The sequence below is a fragment of the Lathamus discolor genome, chromosome Z (genome assembly GCF_037157495.1).
Source record: "Lathamus discolor isolate bLatDis1 chromosome Z, bLatDis1.hap1, whole genome shotgun sequence".
In the NCBI taxonomy this organism is placed as follows: domain Eukaryota; kingdom Metazoa; phylum Chordata; class Aves; order Psittaciformes; family Psittacidae; genus Lathamus; species Lathamus discolor.
This window is the reverse complement of record NC_088909.1, coordinates 36,993,771-37,016,229: the sequence shown is the minus strand read 5'-3', so window position 1 is coordinate 37,016,229 and position 22,459 is coordinate 36,993,771. Positions and strand designations below refer to the sequence as shown.

Sequence of the window (22,459 nt, the reverse complement as noted above, 5' to 3'; positions counted from 1 at the left end):
AGTAAGCCATTCTCATCAGGGAGTAACTGGTATCTTTAGTGGCAATTACTCAAACATTTCTGTGTTGGAGCTAGAAAAATAGGTAAGATAACTCCAAAACTGCTTCCATCTACAGAAGGTTGTTAAATCATGCTAATGTTCTGTTCCAAGTATTTCATCAAAATATACTGAACCTCAGATCAATATCTATATAAGAAGCAGTAATATGGAGGAAAAAAATGTAACTCTCAAAGTAGCGTAAGCCAAAATTTAATCTATAAAAAGCTCAAAAAATTCTGTTGTTACTTAAAACTGCAATGTATAAAGCATAACAAAATAAAGCATAAAGAAAAAAAAAAGAGGTAACTTTTTTCAGAGAATTCAATAGCTACAATTGCAATAAAGAAAAATCAAAATGGGTATGAGAATTGTAACTAATTCAAAAAGTGGCATAAAACAACAGGAGTACAGTTGTTATATCTAGGATTCAAGCTTAGTTCTTCCTACACTAAGATCCCAGAGCATTTGATAATGCAGAAAGTCAGCTGTATCTCATCAGTATAATCTTTCTGTAAAACCAGTTTAACTGGTCAAAACAGAATCAGCCTACTTTGGGGGCAAGGCTTCATTGGCACAGAGTTCACTACCCAATTCTGTATGATCCCTTGTTACACCTTTATTTCCTTCCAGTAGCAGGGAGAAGATGGTATGACAGAAGACACCTTGATACTATATCCATTTGGATTTACCAATATGAAATCCACAAATATAGAAGTACACACCAGCTTCAGATCAATGACAATGTACATTAATTTGGGCACATATTAAACAGCAGCAAGCACAACCATCCAGCAGTGCTTCTCTACTTGGGGTGGGGGGGGGGGGGGAGGAAAGTTCTTAAAGCTCTATTTCAGGAATTAATCCAGCTTTCAAAATACTTATTGAGTTAGCTTTATGTGCTCACAAAACACTCAGATATTTCAGGTGATTTCAGGAAGAAGAAATTTATTTAGGATTTATTATTATTTTTAATATTTTATATTTTTAATTCCTTATTTTATACAATATTTCATTTTAAAGAACTAATTTAGAAATAAGGAATGAGTACATTACATCTACATATTATATAATATATATGTAAGTTAATAGTACATTAAGTACAGTCACATATAGCAGAGTTAAAAGACAAAACTCCTCAAATAAATCAGTAAAATCTTACCCCAGTATCTTAGCACAATCATCATAGTATTTCATAGAGTTTTTCACAAAACTGAAGCCATTCACATCACAGACGTAGGACTGTCCATTAGCACGCAGCAAATCAAAGCCACAAACTGTTTGCTGGTTTTAAGAATAAAGTTTAAGTCATTGATCACCTTTCTTAGAACTGCTTATTCTAAATAAACTTTATATTTTAATATTGTATTAATCTGAAAACATGGCAAAATATGACAAATTTTATATTTGGTACCTTTTGCCGGTTGCCTGTTAGGTTTGCTCATGTCATGCAGACATCTTCCTATTTTTAACTCTAATCCCAACTTGGTTTTATCATTGCTAGATATCCCTACCAATATCAGTATTGAAAGCCAAACTTGCATGTGCCTAAACTTAATCTTTGAGATAGCATAAGCAATGACAGGCCTACAAATTTCTCATCTGACAGCTGTTTCCCCTACACATACAGGTCACAGGCAGAAAACAACAAAATACTGATAAAAACATTTTTGTCCAAATTTAAATTTGACAGGATGGTTTTGACATTGACATAATATTGACATAGTTAGGACAAAACATGCCATTTCAGCAGATTACTTTTTCAGATCTCAAAACTGACTTTGATAGGTAACAGAGATTTACACCCTTCAGGCTTGAATGCCATCATAGTTATGCATAGGTGATGGGACACACAGAAAGACAGCCTTTTAATAAGACATGTGAAAGGGGGACAAGAGATTGACTGAAGTTTTGAACAAAGGAATCCTAAAACTATATAAAAATCAAAACTATCAAACACTTCAAATAAGGACCTGGTCACGTCAGTACCAAATTAACATTTAACTGAGCCCAAAGTAAATACTAGGTAACATAAGTTACAAAAATTTAACTACTGAAATTGTGTTTTGCTAACTGAGAAACCATTAACAAAATGTGTGAACATATGAATAGAACACACTGTAGGTTAGCAAAGCACAATAGCAACACGTGAATTCAGGAAACTTAAGCAACATAAGCAGCCCATCCAGAACTTTTTAATGCATTAAAGGAAGAATTCTTCTAGATAAAAAAAAAGATGTGGAAGTTCAACTTTTCACGTTCCCAGAGTTCTGCAGCAATTATCACTACTGACTCTGTGCTCCAAAACGCTATGGAAGTTTCATGCAATAAATAATTAATTAACACTAAAATGTTTGATCAGATAGGAAAGTAATCAGCTTACTTTAAAGGCAAGGCATACTTTCCAAGCAATTAACTTCTCTCTTGCATTCAGGATGACTGGATACCTCACTTCTTTTCCTTCACTATCACGTTCCACCTTGCCATCCAGAGCTGGAGACTTCCGGGCTTCAGCATGAGCATAATCTGGACCTACTGTGTACACCTTTATTGAAAAGGAGGAGCTCTTGGTATAGTGTATTTCAATCACATTACATATAAGCATACATTTTGCCAAATTTATCTCAAATGTGCTAATGACTTCAAATGAAACTAGCTGCCTTCACTATTGAAAGGGTCACTATGAAGTACCATTTCCTCAGAGAACACCCATCATTTGTTGACAAATAGGGATAAAGCAAGGGTAAACAGCTGGAGCACAAGTAAAGAAAAATAATAATTATAGAACTTGATTACTAAAACTGAATTTCTTAGTTATGATGGTACAGAGATAACACGCTTGTGAGGTGGGCTGATGCCAACCTTATGAAGTTCAACCACGACAAGTGCAAGGTCCTACACCTGGGTCGGAGCAATCCCAGGCACAGCTACAGACTGGGCAAAGAAGAGATTCAGAGCGGCCCTGCAGAGAAGGACTTGGGGGTGCTGGTCGATGAGAAAATGAACATGAGCCAGCAGTGTGCGCTCGCAGCCCAGAAAGCCAACCGTATCCTGGGCTGCATCAAAAGGAGCGTGACCAGCAGGTCGAAGGAGGTGATCCTGCCCCTCTACTCTGCTCTTGTGAGACCTCACCTGGAGTATTGTGTGCAGTTCTGGTGTCCTCAACATAAAAAGGACATGGAACTGCTGGAACAAGTCCAGAGGAAGGCCACGAGGATGATCAGGGGACTGGAGCACCTCCCATATGAAGACAGGCTGAGGAAGTTGGGGCTGTTCAGCCTGGAGAAGAGAAGGCTGCGTGGGGACCTAACAGCAGCCTTCCAGTACCTGAAGCGGGCCTATAGGGATGCTGGGGAGGGACTCTTCGTCAGGGACTGTAGTGACAGGACAAGGGTTAACGGGTTAAAACTTAAACAGCGGAAGTTTAAATTGGATATAAGGAGGAAATTCTTTCCTGTTAGGGTGGTGAGACACTGGAATCGGTTGCCCAGGGGGGTTGTGAGTGCTCCATCCCTGGTGGTGTTCAAGGCCAGGTTGCATGAAGCCTTGTGTGGGATGGTTTAGTGTGAGGTGTCCCTGCCCATGGCAGGGGGGTTGGAACTTGATGATCTTGAGGTTCTTTCCAACCCTAACTATTCTATGATTCTATGATTCTATAATAATATTTTCCTCTCACCTGCAGAACTTGAGAACAGGTTAATCTGAGAATTATTTCAGTTTATAGTTTGATTATGGAAATCTGGCTTCAGGACTAAGTAATTCTCTTAATTAAAAAATATTTTCATATTTCAGACAGGACTAAATAAATAAATACAAAGATGTCCCCAGTGTAAGCATTACAAGATAGATGCCTAGAGCAACAACACAAGAGGGAGGTGGAGCTGCTGGAGCAAGTAAAGAGGAGGCCACAAAGATGCTGAGGGCTGAAGCAGCCCTGCTCTGGAGACAGGCTGTGAGAGCTGAGCTTGTTCAGCCTGAAGAAGAGAAGGCTCCTTAAGGGGAGACCTTAGAGCAGCTTCCAGCACCTAGAGGGGTGACAAAATCTGAAGAGGGGCTTTTGGCAGAGCCTGTAGGGACAGAACAAGGGGGAATAACTTTAACCTGACAGAGGGGAGATGGAGATCTTAGGCAGAAGTTCTTCCCTGTGTGGGTGGTGAGGCACTGGCACAGGCTGCCCAGAGAATCTGTGGCTGCCCCATCCCTGGCAGTGTTCAAGGCCAGGCTGGATGGGGCTTGAAGCAACCTGGTCTAGCGGAAGGTGTCCCTGCCTGTGACAGGGGGCTGGAACTGGATGAGCTTTAAGGTCTCTTCTAGCCCAAACCATTCCATGATTCTGTGTCTCTGTGTTTACACAGGAAAGTATATGCTGCTCAAAGAACTTAATACAAAACAAAAACAGAGAAACAATGTATTGTGTAATAAGCTTCTACCCCTTGACTCTAACAACATAAGCAAAGCTCTTCCACATTAGAAGTACTGTGTTTAGTTAGAGTAAAAATTATGTTCTTTACTTACAAACTGTACCAAAAGTTCATTAGAAGTAATCCTTGACACAAAGCTATAATTTTATCTTTATAATTTTATCTGACAAGCTCTGGGAGGACTCAATTGTTCTAAATATAAGTAAGAACACACAGTTGTCATACCTTCACATCAGTGCCATCTGTAGGCATGAATTCCTCATAAATATAGGAGCCCGTTTTTCTCACACTGCTTTCAGGGGAATAAACACTGCTTCTGCTGCCAATCTGAAATGAATATTTTTCTATAAATAAACTCATGGGCTTCTGCCTAAGAAACTTTAAAAACTTCTTAAAATAACACATTTGTACAGAGAAAACACTTCTGTAACAAATGAAGCAAATATGCTTTGCTAGTTCCCAAACAATTTCTGTAAGATTCTAAAAAGTGCACTGATAGTGCACAGGCTTTTTACCTATAAGAATCTGTAGCGGCTGACAATCTGCTGCAAGGAACAAGGGTCTACATGTTCCCTTGACATAAGTCTGATCCACCACTGCTTCCACAAACAGGACATGCCAAAACAGGTCCCAGGTAACATGTGGATAGGTTAGAATTACTCTGCAATTCTGTTAGACATCTACAACTTTTTAATAGTTTAGTACAATAATCCCACCTTTCGAAAGAGCCTCTGGCTTCCACCTCCAGCAGACGTTGGATAATAAATGTAAACATTGTGGTCCTCAGCACTAACGGGCTTTTCTACAAAAGGCTTTTGGAAAATCTCACCATTCACTTCCACATGATCTTCTCCTTCAATCAAGTTACATTCTGCAGAAACAGTGCAAACAACACAGTTTATACTGATAGAATGAAATGATTAAGAGACTTGGGTTAATTTTGTAGGTTGAAATAAAGAGACTGTATTACATTTTTGTTTCCTTGAGTTGTTACTGACTGCACAAAGTGGTGATTGTGTGTTGAATATGTCTGCAGTACCATGCCTATATTATGTTCTAGCATTTCTTTTGATTTCCTCAGTGTCAGACAGGAAATCATCTTTTAATAATGATTAAGCATAAGCTTGCATGGCTGGTATGCTTTTTCAACATGTTTTGAAGACAACGGGTAGGGCTGTTTGTCTCTTTCTTCAGTGCCTTTCTCTGAAACATCAGGGAGATGGCAGATGGACAGTGAACATGGTGCAATGCCAGACACAACAGTACTTTTAGTAGGTTGACAACCATCTCCTACTGTCTGATGGATGCACCTCGCACAGAAGATTTGGTCCTCTGGAATTAGGGGTCAGGAGTCTCTTCGTTACTGGTTGGCTACATGTAACAGCTTTCATTTGACTTTTGTAGCATAAATGAATCCCTTTCCCCCTAGGTTACACAGACTTTTTAACATAAAATCCCCACCTCTTATTAACTACACCACAGTAATACTTCTATTGTCTTTAATTTTTCTTATCTCTTAATTTTGTGTCTTGACCTGTCATTGCAATCTTCTATTGTTGATACAAGTTTTCAGTTTAGTAGAAAAAGACATTAAGTTTCTTTTCAGGTACAGAAAAAGTTAATTACCATTTATATTCAGAGTGTATCATCTGCAGATCTGTCTAGAGTAGGTTTCCCTGGTCTACAAGGGAAACAACAAACATGGTTGCTTGTACTTAGAAGGGAAAGTATGCAATAGCCTAACTTGTTTCTGTCAATATTCCTTTCCTGAGTAAAATTAGTAATTATTGTGGGTAATGCTGCTCTCTTTGGTGACATATTAGAATCTTAGTTTGAGTTTGGAGGCCCTAATATTCTACTTGTTCTATGATGGTTGTAAGAGAACTGCGACCACAGCCTTTGGAGTCATGCTTTTCAGATGCACACTTGTATTACCTGTGGCTGGGATGGAGTTAATTTTCTTCACAGCAGCTGGTCTGGTGCTATGTTTTGAATTTGTGACCAAAACAGTCTTGATGTTTTGTTATTGCTGAACACTGCTTATACAGCCTCAAAGCCTTTTCTGTTTCACACACTGCCTCCAAAGACAGATATATGGCTAATCCACAATACATTAAATGCTAGAGAAGCAAGCAACCTCTGCACAAATGAATTAATTGTGTAGCAGGTGAAATTTAACTTTCTGCTATGTATGCTTTCCAGTGAAAACAAGAAAGTGCTAATTGTTGATATTTTAGTCATAATTTTTTACCTTGGGGATTGTTTGGATCACGGTTCAGAACTGCATAGCGAGGAAGTAAAATGCCTTCAGCTTTAAGAATACCATAAACTTCTCTCCTGTAAGAAAAGAACAAAGGTTGCACAGTAATACAAATCCTGCCAGTGTTTGTATTTTACAGCCCATGAGTAAGGAAGGAGAAAAATACATATTTTTAATTTTTTTTTTAATCACACAGGGTAAGATTACATACATAATACCCATATGAATATAAAGCTTTAAATGTCACTGACACTGCTGTACCTTTGCAGTGATCTCATCAATACCAATAAAAATGTAATTTGCTATGCCAGCCCTCTCCACTCTCCCACTGCAACAGCAATTTACACAAAATAATTCTCTTGTTAAAGGAGGTTATGAACATGAAGGGACAGCAACTGAAGGCATCCAAAACAGCAAGTCTGCTCACTGTTCAGAAGGCTCCAATGTCTATGTATTTTGCTTGCTATTGTTTTGTTAATATTTATTATGCATGACTGCAGCTCCAAAAAGAAAATTCACTTTGAATAAATACATGATCTTTGCATATGAAGAACTTCTATTAAGTATCCACTTAACAGAAAAAAAGACCTTTAGTGAGTTACAAGAATTCTACAATTATAGGAGGTTGTACAGTTGCTACACATATTTTCAAAGTTTAAACCTTATTTGCTAAGCTTTAGACAAACGTATCACCAAATTTCTACCTTGATAAATCTACAGACATATCAGTATAAAAACATTGAAAGAAAAAACACATATAAATACATACCCCAGGAAACTATGCATACATTAATGAAAGGTAACATTCACTGTAATTTTATTTAGACTACTGTACTATACACTGTAACTGTTGCTATGCAATAACAACAGATTTGTACAGTCTCCAACTTGAAAGTAGTCTGCTGCAAGTAATTAGTGTTACTTACCTGTCTTGTATGTGATACTGCATATTCAAGTCATTGATTATGAATGGATTCCTGAGTTTTGCATAGGCAACTGCTTTGTCCAGTGGAAATCCTAAAATATTTATTACGACAAATAAATTAAAACTACAAGACACAACACCATTAAAAAGGGTGGAACCTTCATATCCAAGCTTTTTTTTTTTTAGAATACAACCAGAGATACGGGTTAAGTGGGAGGATACTCATTCAGGTATAGACATAACATCAGCTTAAGACAATCATGAGACTACAGCCTAATTTCAGCATAGGCTGCGAAAAGTAGTGGTCCTGTCTCCAATTCCCTCCTCCTCTCTCCACATGTCCTCCAGTTCCACAGGGCCAGAACTTAGGTTTTTATTGCCTCTGTGTAGAAGTACAGCTTTTAGCTTCAGACAACAAAGATGTGTTACATCTTTGCTTTACAGCCCAGCCCCACAAAACCTTAAGAGACTAGCAGAGATGCATGAACAAGTGGCCAGAGACCCAGCACTCCTACTGAGAAAGTAGCATGCCTTCCCAGTTATTGGACCAAGTAAGTATTAGACCACCGTTTCCACTGGCTCCACAAATATTTACCAATGGAATCGCTATTTTAAATACCACATCAGACAGGACTGCCTCAAGCAATGAAAACAGTACAATTTAAAAAGTTTGCATTTTAAAAGTAAATTGTATTATATAAAAAAAATTAATCACTTCCTAACAAAATAAAAAAAAAATACAAGACAAAAAAAAAATTACCCTCAAAGTGGTTAAAAGTATTTAGATGTCAAAAGAAATCATGGTATCATTAGCAGATTTACCTTTAGAATGAAAAGAAATGAGACAGTCACATAAAGGCCACTTTTCTACTGGCTCATTCAAAATAACATCTTCTTCAAATATCACCACAGTTATGTACTTAAACATGGAGAGGCGTTCAAGAATTTCTTTCATTGGTTTGGACTTGGACTTTTTAGCCATTGAACATATCCCAACTGCGATTTGTCTTTCCGGTGGCTGAAGGCGGGAGGGAGGAAAGCAATTTATTTTTAAGTTTTCTCAGAACACAACAGGGTTTTAGCAGCACAGTACTAGATCAGATAATTTCTGTGAAAATTCATGCACTACCTTCAATTTAATGTTTAATCAGGTAAATTGCTAGCAGGTAATAAAATGCAGCATGACAGCATGCCACAGTGCATTCTTATGAAAAATACCTCAAAAAATGAAATTGTTCAATTGCTATACACTACTTTTTGTGAGTACTGTATCAGGAAAAAAAAACAAAAACATAGGATCAAAATCTAAGTCAGAAATGTCAAATCTGAATACTTATGGCTTATTCTGAAATTATCCAGCAATTCATTTTTAACCTATTTAATTCTTCTGTATCTACTTAGTAGCCATAAGACTTCTCATCTTCTTATATAGTATTACAAGTAAGATATGAAAACTAGTAAACCAGAAAACACTATTCTAGATTTAAGCTATTTTTTGCATAGATAGTTTCACTTTTCTTTTGTACAGTCTGTATTTTCTTTCTTGTTATAAGCCTTTAAAAAAAGTCTTTTCCTCTCAGTGGCATCCACAAGTGCAACAGCATTTCTTTAAAAAGAAACAAACCCACCCCCCAACAATCCTTTATTTCATTTTAGCATTCTTTTAAACAGAAAATGCTAATTTTGCATTATTTCTCTGCATTTCAAAGTTACTTTTAATCATGAAGTGTTTTACTAACACTCGCCTGCATTTAATTTTTTTAGACATGCCTGCCATCAGTAAAAATTTAATCTGACTATTCCCTAAAGTGAAATGCTACAGACTAAAAAAAAGCAAAACACATCTACAAAAATTACATGACAGCTTATGCATAACTAAAAATTGGTAAGCATAGTGCTAAAATACAATTCAGAACACTCTGCAAGGATAAGAAACTAAGGCATAAGTTAAGATTAACTTAGCATGCACTTTCTATACGCCAGGACAGAAGAAGAATTAAAATACATCAGATCTTAACGAAAACAACAGCAAGATGAAGTAAGTTGAGTTTGTTTAAACAGAAACATCAAAAGTTAACTCTGTGGCAGTTGACAACACACACAAAAGAAAAACTCTTGACCATTTTTTGCTACTAATTATCCAAATAAATAAAATTAAGGCTTATGCCATCAAGTTTATTCGCAGAATCCAAATCAAATCTGCAAAGCTGGCATGCCCTGAAGCTCCGTATTAAGGTCAAGCACATCTACTTCGATGTTCACAGTATACTTACTTTTCAAATGTGCTGCATTTCCAAACATAACTAACAGATCATTATCTGAATACGAACAGTTTTCCAATTTAGAACACCTTAGACTTTTGTGATTTAATGCCATTTCAAAGTAAAATAATGCTAGACAACACACAGAATACTACACACATGCCCCAACAGTACATACAGAGTCATACTCTTCCTCCTCTTCTTCCCCATGGTCATAGAACTGTTCATAATCTGACGATCTGCCTGAATCCAGTAACCCTTCTCCATCTTCGCCACCCACGAAGAATCTAGGAGGATCATTCTCTGTTGCATGAACAGACATGGTTAAAAGATCTAGAGATCTATGTAGAAACTGCAGCCACTTTGGCAGTGGAGATACTACTGGGCATGTTTCCCACTGAATCAGGAATACAAAAGTTCCCTGCTCTTTGATGTTGCTTGTGCAGCTTCGCCACTGTGATGTTGTCTGCCAGACACCGTTTAACTGTTATCATCTGCTCATTATTGGTTTGAGTTGCTGCTCCAAGAAACCAACAACAGGCTACTGCTTCCCTGAGACGACAGAACTTTTTAACCTAAGACAAATATTAAAAAAAAGAAAGAAAAACCACACTGAGTAAAGGCACATAAAAATTAAACCCTTCTCATTCAGAAAACATTTGCACATTTACATACCTCTGAACAAAGCATCATAAGCAAAACTGTGCATATTACACACAGTCTCCATTTTACATGTATGCTTAGAACAGGGGGAATAATTTCAAAGTATTGTTGAACTACCAATGAAGAGTTTTTAGAAATAGACAATATAGCTCATGAAAGTCAAATGCATTTCTTTCCCTAACTTAAAAGAGTCAAGTGAAAGTGAAGAGTATACCTCTTATACAAAACCCAACAAAACCCTTCTCTGATACATGTGATATTTAGCCCACCATCTCTGTCATCAGCTATTTTTTCCCCCAAAGTTTCTGATCAAATGGCAATGGCAAGCAGACACAAATGTTAATGAAAACTATAAAGCCTCCATTAGGGCTATTCTTATAGGAAAACCTCTTCTTTCAAAAACTGAGTGAATCCTCAGTCTGAAAGCAGAATGTATGTGCCAGCTTAATGTTTGCTCATTTACTTCCACCAAAGCATTGCTTTATTTTCACACTGAAAGACTAGTATTTACAGAGATATGCACTGGCACTGCATTCTGTCAAAAGTACTTCTAAGCACTACTGTACCAGTGAAACATATCGTACCCTTTCAACCAATTACTTGACCAAGTAACTTTTATACAGAAACAGGGACTCAGAGCTCAGTCTTCTGTTGCTTTAACTAGGTAACTGCTTTTGCTGTAAGCTGTGCATAGCTTTATACCTTTAATTATAATACATTATTGCTACTCAGAAAATTAATAAGCAGTTACTTGTTTAGAAGCTCATATGATTGAATGCTTTAGGTTGCTTATTAGTCAGATCATTACGTAAGTGCTACTCAACAACGATGTCTCAGCAGAATTAAATTTGTCTTTAAATGCCTGTCAAAATGACTTTGGCTGTTCAATGAACGAAGTGAAGCAATACTAAATTCCCAACAGTGATTAACCATTCAGCTTACTATGAAAGAGGATGGTAAACAGAACAAAAATTATCCAGAAAGAATCTGTCCTAAGTCAGAGAGCTGTAAGTTAAGCGTTGGTAAACAACAGAACTGTTTCAGATCCAGAAACTCAAGCTGAGGCCCAGACAACAGAACACATATGGATCCTGGAATGTGAGCAGAAGATTAAAAAGATCCATTTCTTAAACATATTTGTTATGTATCTGCTTTCCTTCAATTCCACTAATGAAAAATTACTTTCCCTTAGAATATGAAAATACAGCCACTTGTCCCTCAAGAACAAAAATGAAATTTCAAACATCTTATTCATCTTGCTCCCGTGAGAGTTAGAAATTAAGTATTAAGATAAATCAGTCTTGTTTATGACAGGGTGAAGAAAGCGAGCTCTACAAATCCTATTTCTAGCAAGATTCAGAAGGGCAGAGGTGATATAAAGAAAGCAAGTGCCTGGAAAACATAGGGTTAAAATACTTTTAACTTAACTTAGGTCTAAGATAGAGAACAATGTTTGTGTTGTAAGTCTGTGGTGTGATAACAGAATTTAGTAGTCTTACTAACATGAATGACCATCCTTCTAATAAGTGAATTATTTCTTACCATCCTTTTAATTATCAGTTAGTTTGGAGACAGTGACTCCCAAACATCTGCTAGCTTTGGATACTCCTTGTCTGCCCGTCCTGTTTTGCTTGCAAAAAATTTTGCACGAAGGTCACACTGTTCTAAATCTTTGCCAGCTATCAGAAACTTAGATATTGCTGGTTTCAGCTAGTTTTGTGATTACTGGGGCATCCAACTGTGCCAAAGGTGAAAAGTGCACCGTGAGGGAGACTGCTTACTTCATCTTGAAGACCCCTGCCCACATGAGGAAGACTACTTACTCCATCTCGAAGACCCCTGCCCACAACCATCGGAGGGCAGTGAGCAAGCGCCAAAAGGGAGGAGACTTATGATGATGAGTACCTAAACTAATTGTAATATCCTTGCTGCTCTCTTGGGAACCTAATGAATATGCATGTTTGCGTGTAATAAACATCTGCTTGCTTAACCCCTTGGTGTGCAAGTTAGGAGACGCAATCCCCCTTGCACCAGTGCCTGTAATAAACATACCTGCTTTATAACTCTCTTTGAGTTGTAGAGTCTGATTTCATGCTTCAGAGGTTACTGCCAACATACACTGGCAACTAATAGAGAACTTTAAAATTGTACTAAAAAAAAACCAAGCCAAAAAATAGTAAAGCCTGAAAATTAAGTTTAAGAGCTCCTCTTGCATCGGCTTCCCGTCCCACTACCCAAATTCTGTAAATTGGAAACAAGTCTCTTAACAGTTTTTTAAAACTGAAGTTTTTTTCATAAAGAAGGAAAAGAAACCACTTGAAACAGGTAAACAGGAGGCCACGAAAAAAGGTTTGTTAAGCTCTTTCCCCTACCTATTCCTGTAATGCACTTTGTAGGAGCAGCAGCAGTTGTGAAGCTTGTGTGCTATTAATGTCTACTTCTCTCATGAGTATCTCTGGCACTACCTGAATCTCTCTAACCTCAAGTGACTAGTTCTCAAAGCAAGTAGAAACCACACAACTAAAGACTGAAGAGAAAGCTCAACATATCTGTCTACAAATGATACAAAGATAGAACCTGACAAGCTTAATTCCCTATTAAACCTATCTGAAACCTAGCCGGTTTCTACCCTCCTAACTCAAGAATCTGGAGAGTGTTGGTGTTATTGGTGGCAAAAAGACCTGCCAAGTGGAGCTCCACTTGCAAAAATAGACCTCGAGTTACACAGTCTTGGAGTTAACAGATTATTTTCTGCGAAATTACATTCACCCATTTGAAAGCAGAACTGCTAAAACTCTGTCCTATTGTCACTGGGCCCTAGAATTTACAGACAGTTTGTAAAAATCAGACCAAAGACACAGGATCAAGAAGGACACCGACAATTTCCGAGCCTGTACACTACTGCATGGACACACTGAACTGCATATAAATTATCATTCTGACTGCTGACGCTGACCACCTTATCTTCCAGACAGCACATGCTGTAAGCTACTATTATAAGCAGAAATTTGAGCCAGGATATAATGAAATAATTTATTTTTTAGAATAAATGCTTTCAGAGATGGTAATTAAAATTCTTTCCCCCAAAATTCTTTGGCTACTATAAAAACTGAGGCATCCCCTTCTTTCTTGAGGTGTGTGAAATAAAGAGTCCAAGAAAAGAGACACAGAAAGAGAAATCTGAGTGACAGCAACTATAGGAAACAACTTACACAAGTCTCCCAAAATAATCTACAGTTATCTGACATCAAAAATGCATTAAGACTGTGTTTGAATAAAAATGTGGTTATCAACTTGTACTGCAAGGAGAAATAATATATGGCAGAGCAAGAAGACAGAGCTGCCTTCCTGACCCAGAAGTACTGTCAATGCTAATGGGATGCTAACACACTGTGCCCCATGCAGAATTCCATCTTGCTGCCCCTGCAGCTGGAAAGAGTCTTCCCAGTACTGTTTTTCTGCATTAAGAAGCGAGCATCAGCAACAATACACAGCAGAGATTGCGTCAGATCATACTTGGTGCATGAGCATAAGCCTTATCAGGCAGTGAAGATTAGAAGGTAACTTGCATGCCTCAAACATGGAAGATTGCTACATAAGCAAAGCAAACTCCAAAATTTGGTGTTGGAACAAACACTGACCCGTTTCCAAAGAGACAGCACCAAGAACATCTAGGCAACAGTCTCCTGCCGTGCAATGACCTTTACAGGTTAAATTGATTAGACTATGTCCCCTTCAGACCTCAGATGTTACACAAGGCTTCTGTTTTCAGCTTACACATGAAAAACGCCAAAACTCTGCTAATTTTGAAAAATGTAATTTAACCAAGTGTCAATTCTTAAAAGGACTTCCAATCAAATAGTTTGTTCATTAAATCTGTCCTCTAGCTTGCTATCCGTGACTACCACACGCTACCTATAGGCAAAAAAACTGTTTCTTTAATTTTGCATTCTCATTTTGAAATAAACTTACCTGTTTTCCCCTAACAAGTTAGGTGGCACTAAAATAGTGCACTGCAAATAAAAAGTAAAAATCTTACATTTACTGATATTATTATCATTTACCAGTGGAAGGTATATAAAATAACATTCTAAATACATAAAATGACACATAGACAAACTTAACATTAACGTACATGTAGGGCTGTATTCAGATAACAGATTTTGGCAGCCTGCTAAGCACTCCAAGCCCAGTGTTCCCTCCAGTGGCACACTACAGACTGTTTTCCTAACACATTTCTCCACTTCCACAAGCATATTCTGAAAGATTTCCACAAGACTATTCCAAAAGAATAAGCACAGACATAGTATTCACTAAGTCTTAATAGTTTTCCTGTCCCCATTCCACATGTTTCAGCAGCTCAGGAATACAGCCCTGGCATTTCCTGTACTTACTCAGCTCATAAAGATTAGCATTCCAGTAACTGTCAGCAGCAGATCAGCTTAACATAGCAGCAGTGGTCTGAACAGTTGTGTAAAAGGGGCTCGAAGTTTTAACAGCCATGTTCTGAATCCTAACAAAACCATACACATCTCCTGGATAAACAAAAGCATTTCACCAGATTTTCTTCTCTGTCACTACAGCTATCAAGAACAAGTACACACTGCCTCTACTGCACTCTAACGGAAACTAATGGAACAAAACTAGACAAAAATTGCTCCTCATCTGTTATCTCAAAAAAAACCCACCCCAAAACAAAAAAACAAACCCCAGCATCTCATACATTAAACAGCTATAAAACATTTCTAAATCTTGAAACACTCAGGAAAACAACTGGAAATGCCATTGTGTCGTGGTTTAAACCCAACCACAAACCTCGTTTACTCACTCCCCCCCTTCTTGCCCTCCCCCTGCTCCTGGAGGGACGGAGAGGAGAATCGAAAAGAATGCAACTCCCACAGGTTGAGATAAGAACAGTTTAGTAAGTAAGGTATAACACAAATCACTACTGCTACTACCAATAATAATAATGATAAAGGAAATAACAAGAGGAAAGAATACAACACCTCAACACCAGCTGACCGATAACTCGCCCCACTTCCCCCAGCCCAGCACCGACCGATACCTCCTCCAACCCTGCAGTCCCTCTACCCCTTCCGGGTAACTCCCCGTTACATCCTGGGCATGACGTGCTGTGGTATGGAATACCTCTTTGGTCAGTTTGGGTCAGGTGTCCTGTCTCTGCTCCCTCCTGGCCTCCCCTCCTCCCTGGCAGAGCATGAGGCTCAGAAAGTCCTTGGCCAGACCAAACATTCGAGCAGCAACTGAAAACATCGGCGTTATCACCACTGCTCCAAGGCCAAAAGATCAAAACACAGCACTGTACTAGCTCCTAAGAAGGAGAAAACTGACTGCTGCTGCTCAAACCAGGACATTATCCACCCCTTATTCCATACCATTCACGTCATGCTCAGATCCCACATCTTCAATATGCCATCACTCTTAGATATATATTTACATCTACATATACACAGAGAAAAACATCACTTGTTAGTGCATGGACCTATAAAGCTGCTGAGTCCATCTGGTCCATGATGTCAGGCTCGACCTCTTGTAACAGTGTTCACACTAGTGAATAACCTGGGCAATAGTGCCCATTGCTAAGTCCACCCCTCGACCATGAGTCCATCTCTGTGTTGCATCTCTGCCCTGATGGCCTGAAGTGCCATGGGCCCACCAGGCTCAAAATAATTCACTGTCCCCTTCAGCAGTTTCTGCAGCTTGTTGCTGGGGACTCCATAGAGCTGCCTTCCATCTCCGATGCTTCCAAAGCACTGGAGGGGCCCAGTGGACCAGATACTCTCTCATACTGTCCCACACACCCTGCCACTCATGGCTGTCCAGCCTTGGGGAAGATCTCTTGTTCCTCCCATATTGTGGTCCAACCCCAGACAAGAAGCAAACCTGACTCTGCTTGACTTCTGAGATCAGACAAAATGGCCGTGGGTAGAACACCCTCTGTGTGTGTGCCAGCATGCTGATCCCCATCGCAATCAGCAGGCAGGTCCCAAGGGTACCCACAGGCCATTCGAACCCTTCAGAACTCTCCAATGACGCTGCTGCACTTGTCCCTGGGGCTGGTGTCGCTGCTGTGCCTGCCGGCTCTCCCACCACCAGCTTCTCTCTTTCCGGGTGCAGCTCTTCCTCCTCTGCCGTGCTGGGAAATGCTGCCTGGGCTCCTGCATCCTCCTGCGGCTCTGCGGGCGGCTGCCGGGGGACGCTCTCGGCCGCCACGAGGCTCGGCTCCTCCGCGGGGCTGGGCTCGGCCGCGGGGCTCGGCTCCTCCGCGGGGCTCGGCTCCTCGGCCGCCTCCTCCCGCTGCTCAGCAGCCGCCTTACTCCCGGGCTCGGGACCCGCTCCCGACGCCGCCTGGTCCCCGGGGCCGCTCTCCCGGGCCGCTTCGGCCGCCGCCGGCTCCCGGGGCCGCTCCCCCTCGGCTCCTCGCAGCCTCACAAAGACGGAGGCGAGGACAAGGGCCAGGGCGGTGAAGAGCAGCGGGACGGCCGGGTACAAGTCCACGGCCACGTCCGTCCCTCCCTGCTGCTGGAGCCCAACCGTATTACAAGCCATTGCCATAAAGTACAGTGAAACAAAAACCTTAGCCCAAGCCCCACACTTGATAAACACTAACACAGGGAATACCGGCTCTATGTAATGTACTACATTCTGAAGCGCTGAGAGCAAGAGAAACAACTTCGAGAGCCAATAAATCAGCACTGTGACGACTATTAATCTGATCATCTCCGTCGTTATCTCAACCCTTCGTGCCCCACGTTGGGCGCCAAAAAGAACTGTCGTGGTTTAAACCCAACCACAAACCTCGTTTACTCACTCCCCCCCTTCTTGCCCTCCCCCTGCTCCTGGAGGGACGGAGAGGAGAATCGAAAAGAATGCAACTCCCACAGGTTGAGATAAGAACAGTTTAGTAAGTAAGGTATAACACAAATCACTACTGCTACTACCAATAATAATAATGATAAAGGAAATAACAAGAGGAAAGAATACAACACCTCAACACCAGCTGACCGATAACTCGCCCCACTTCCCCCAGCCCAGCACCGACCGATACCTCCTCCAACCCTGCAGTCCCTCTACCCCTTCCGGGTAACTCCCCGTTACATCCTGGGCATGACGTGCTGTGGTATGGAATACCTCTTTGGTCAGTTTGGGTCAGGTGTCCTGTCTCTGCTCCCTCCTGGCCTCCCCTCCTCCCTGGCAGAGCATGAGGCTCAGAAAGTCCTTGGCCAGACCAAACATTCGAGCAGCAACTGAAAACATCGGCGTTATCACCACTGCTCCAAGGCCAAAAGATCAAAACACAGCACTGTACTAGCTCCTAAGAAGGAGAAAACTGACTGCTGCTGCTCAAACCAGGACACATTGTAACAAAATAACTACAAAACGCTTTGTGATATGTACATTATGGAACAAACAGGTAACATACAAGAAGTGTAAGTGGTGCTTTAATAGCAATTTTTCAGGTAGTCTCAATGAGATGACACAAAGCTTTCAAGAACTTCCTGCTAGAACTGCTATATCAAACATTTTCATTAACTGTACATTTAACAGCAGGAATTGTTTCATTCCAGCTGAGGAATTTTACCCGTTTTAAAATTCCAGTTCTGCAACATGACTCGAAGTGTAACAAACCACCAAAGACAGCCAGCTTGATGGGTTGCTAGTGGAGCAAGAAGTATGGGGAGCGGACAAGGGGGAAGCAGAGGGGAGACAGGAAGAAGAAAGAACCAGCAGCGACTGAGATCTGAGAGAGCTGATGGCAGTGGCAGTGACCCTGCACACTCTCTGCAGATGTGTAACACCTTTCAACAGTGATTCAAAAAACTGATAATACTCCAGATTTAAATGGAAGACTATAGAACTACTAACAAGACTCATGCTCAATAACAGCATTTCCTCAGGTATGACAAATGACCAGGAAAAGAAAGGAGACAGGAAAGGCAGAAAATGAAGGAAAGGATGCCAAGACAGAAGCTGCTGAGAAACTCATGCATGACTTGTTTATTGCTTATCTCACACAGCAAGACACATACCTCCAATTTACTTTAGCATTCAATGTCTACTGTGTCACACAGTCAGCAATAGAAAACATTTACAAGGAGTAACGGGTTAAAACTTAAACAGGGGAAGTTTAAATTGGATATAAGGAGGAAATTCTTTCCTGTTAGGGTGGTGAGACACTGGAATGGGTTGCCCAGGGAGGCTGTGAGTGCTCCATCCCTGGTGGTGTTCAAGGCCAGGTTGGATGAAGCCTTGTGTTGGATGGTTTAGTGTGAGGTGTCCCTGTCCATGGCAGGAGGGTTGGAACTACATGATCTTGAGGTCCATTCCAACCCTAACTATTCTATGATTCTATGATTTATATTTACACACAGATGCTGTTCTATCATACTTGCTGAGAGGTGATGAGCAGCAGCTGTCAGCCCATGAGATGGACTACATCTAAAAAGAGATGTAGAGCAGCTTCTTTAGCGAGAATATCCCTCAATCACAGATAATACTTAGAATTTTAGCCTGATAATACTTTGTGCACATCAACAAAAACAAAACGAATGAAAAGAAACAGTGATCACAGAAAATATGAAGGGAAAGGAAGGTTCTCAATAACTACAGGGATTTACAAGGTCCAGTGGTATAACAGGCTGATTAAGAAATATGAAACCAAAAAAGGCTTTGGCAGTTGTTATCTTACACAAACTTCAGCAGCAGCCTTGCGAAATTTATCGCTGTCTTCTGCAACTCAGCTCTGCTAAATAACAAGGCAAGGAACTGTGCCCATGTACAGATGAACAGACACAGGCTAAAAAAACATAGGAATGGAAAAAGATACAATTATACAGGCTGCAGCACACAGCATTACAGGAACTAAGTCACCTGCTACAATCTTGCATTAAACTAACATCAGGTTCTAGATTTCATAATACGCTAACATCCTCCCCCATCATAAGTAACCTACACATTAATACAAGCTTTTTCAAAGTTTCTTTCTCATCCTGTAAGCATTTTCACAGGAATCCAGACGCAAGATTTAGTCAGCTCCCCCTCCCTTCGCACCAGCCAAGACAGGTAATCTGCAAAGTATCACAGCAGACCATTGCACATTCCCCTCTCCACTGGCAGGCAGTGTGGCATGGGCAAAAAGTGGTAAGCACACACACAGGAATTCAGTAAGTTAAAACAATGCTTCTTCTCCTCTACTCAAAAGCAGCTGACTACCCACCCCAACCAGGAGGCTGCATCCCACTCACTCTCCTCCCAGACTTTATTTACTGCTTTTAGCCAGCCACTTAGTTGTGCCTACAAGCCAAGCACAATTATCACTGTCAGATGAGGAGCCATAATCTGTGCTCAATGATAACTGTGAACCTACAAAGTTCATTCTGTTTGCAGGAACACTGCAAATATTTTGTACAGGGTTCCAAAAGCATTACCTTGTGGTACTTCATGCATTACTCCACCAGAAAAATTACAGCAGTTCCCAATCCAGAACAGACTGCTCACCTTTCAGTTTTACTCTACAGAGACTTGAAGAAGCATTCTGAAGAATGAAGAGGAGCTTTCCCTGTTAGGTAAGTGTGTGTATTGGATTTACGTGGCAAGGCTTTGGTAGCAGAGGTGCTACAGGAATGATCACTGTGAGTAGACACCTGAAGCTGCCCCCATGTCAGATGGAGCCAGTTTCAGCCAGCTCTAAGATGGACCCGATGCTGCCGAAAACTGAGGCAATCAGCAACGTCGGTGGTGCCTCTGCAGTAACATATTTAAGATGGGTAAAAAACACTGCACAGCAGCTAAGAAAGGGGAGGAAGAAAAAGTTAGAGAAACAATATTGCAGACACCAAGGTCTATGAAGGAGGGAGTTGGTGCTCCAAGCACTGGAGCAGAGATTCCCCTGGACTCTGTGGTGCAAACTATGGCGAGGCAGGCTGTCTCCCTGCAGCCCATGAAGGTCCACAATGGAGCAGATTTCCCCCAACAGCCCAGGGAGGGCCCCACACTAGAGCAGGGGAATGTGCCCTTAAGGAAGCTGCAGCCTGTGGAAAACCTGTGCTGGAGCTTCTGGCAGGAGCTGCAGCCTGTGACAAAGACCAGATGCAGCAGCAGGCTTTCTGGCAAGACCTATGACTCCGAAGAGATCCTATGCTGGAGCAATCTGTTCCTGAAGGACTGCACTCTGCGGAACCACACTGGTGCAGTTTGTGATGAGCTACTTGTAGTGGTATCATGCAAAATTTCCATTCTTGTGACTCAGGTAGTGGAGAAAGAGGTACTGAGCTCTTGCCTCTGGGATACAGTGCTAGGACAGCTGTGACTGGCTCAAAGTTGCACCATCAGGGGAGGTTCAGACTGGACATTAGGAAGCATTTCTTTACCAAAGGGTGGTCAAACACTGGAACAGGCATCCTAGAGAGGTGGTCAGGCCCCAGGGCTGTCAGTGTTAAAGAGGCATTTGGACCATGCCCTTCACACCATGCTTTAACTTTGGGTCAGCCCTGAATTGCTCGGGCAGTTGGAACAGATGATTGCTGTAGGTCTTTTCCAACTGAAATTCTGTATTGTATTGTAGTGTTGTCTAGCCAGTCTAAGAACTGAAACCTATGGGAAAGACCCACTTGGAGCAGTTCATGAAGGGCTGTCTCTCATGGGAGAGATCCCATGCTGGTGCAGGGGAAGAGCATGAGAAGGAAGGAGTGGCAGAGACAAAGCATTATGGTTGACCATAGTCCCCATTTCCCATCCCCCTGCACTGCTTGAGGGGATGAGATATAAGAGTTGAAAGTGAAGTTGAAGAAAGAAGGGAAGAAAGAGGAAGTGACGGAAAGGTGTTCGGTTTTGGTTTTTTTCTTACTTCTCATTATCCTATTCCAGTTAAGTGGCAATAAGTTAAATTTATTTCCCTAAATTGAGTCTGGTTTGCCCATGACAGTAGTTGGTAAGTGATGTCCTTGTGCTTGTCTAAACTGACAAGCTTTTTGTCGTATTTTCTCCTCCTGCCCTGCCAATGTAAGAGCGACAAGAGTGACCTGGTAGACGCTTGGTGACCAGCCAAGGTCAACATGCCACAGTGCTCCAAATGTGTTTCCTGGGCAAAAACCTACTGCACTGTTACCTGCACCCCATCTTCAGCAGTAAAGTATATGTATGGTGCTTTTAGCGACACTTTTTTCAGCTTGGTGGTTAAAACATTCTTCTGATAAACAGGGACTTGAAGCCACTGAGACATAAGGAAGAAGAAACAATATTTATCTTGTTCCACTCAACTGCTCTAAATATCAGGCTACCATAATCCAATTTCACTTGCTCCACATACCATTAGTTTTCTTTAACATGGCCACTGGGTTTCTCTTACAGGACAGGGGTCACTTCCCTGGATTCCAAGAAGGCAAGCACCTTCTTATGACTTTCTCATGCACAATCTTACCAGTGAGACATCTGAACTCTCAGCAACAGGAATCCAGAAATAGCCACTTTACTGGCATTTCCTACTGGAAGCAGTTCTGGTCAGTGCTATTTACAAGGGCATTTACACTTCTTCAAATGCTATACAGCTAGGCTACCCAACTAACTGCAGTTGCCTAAATCTCTTCCTGGGAACGTGACTTATTTTGCAAGAAGTATGCCACCTCAACGTTTGTGCCTAAGTAAGATTTCTGTTTGACCCTCCACATTACAGAAGTGCAGCCCAGGGGTCTGAAAACAGCTGAAAACATGCCACATCAACCATAATTCTGTTAAAAAGCCAGCTTTTCAGTGCCTTTTAGGTTGTTCATGAATGGGGTTCCTAGTGTTAAAGCGCAACTGTTACAGCTTTCAAATAGTAATTATTTGGCTAATTTCCTCATGTTTGCTTTCTTTCCTGGTAATTATACAGTTA

The 22,459-nt window shown here is 40.8% G+C and overlaps 1 protein-coding gene across 1 annotated transcript in view; it reads right to left on the bottom strand.

Moving 5' to 3' along the window:
• Positions 1 to 18,596, bottom strand: part of PPIP5K2 (diphosphoinositol pentakisphosphate kinase 2) — a 47,131-nt gene extending 28,535 nt beyond the window's left edge. The window contains exons 1-9 of the mRNA XM_065663433.1: positions 15,573 to 18,596; positions 10,082 to 10,478; positions 8,465 to 8,660; positions 7,644 to 7,734; positions 6,709 to 6,794; positions 5,174 to 5,328; positions 4,683 to 4,784; positions 2,420 to 2,581; positions 1,199 to 1,320 (exon numbers count right to left, since the gene is read on the bottom strand). Of these exons, the coding sequence (XP_065519505.1) occupies positions 1,199 to 1,320; positions 2,420 to 2,581; positions 4,683 to 4,784; positions 5,174 to 5,328; positions 6,709 to 6,794; positions 7,644 to 7,734; positions 8,465 to 8,660; positions 10,082 to 10,225 (1,058 nt within the window). The 5' untranslated portion in view covers positions 10,226 to 10,478; positions 15,573 to 18,596. The remainder of the gene's footprint in view (positions 1 to 1,198; positions 1,321 to 2,419; positions 2,582 to 4,682; positions 4,785 to 5,173; positions 5,329 to 6,708; positions 6,795 to 7,643; positions 7,735 to 8,464; positions 8,661 to 10,081; positions 10,479 to 15,572) is intronic.
• Between the last annotated feature and the right edge of the window lie 3,863 nt (positions 18,597 to 22,459).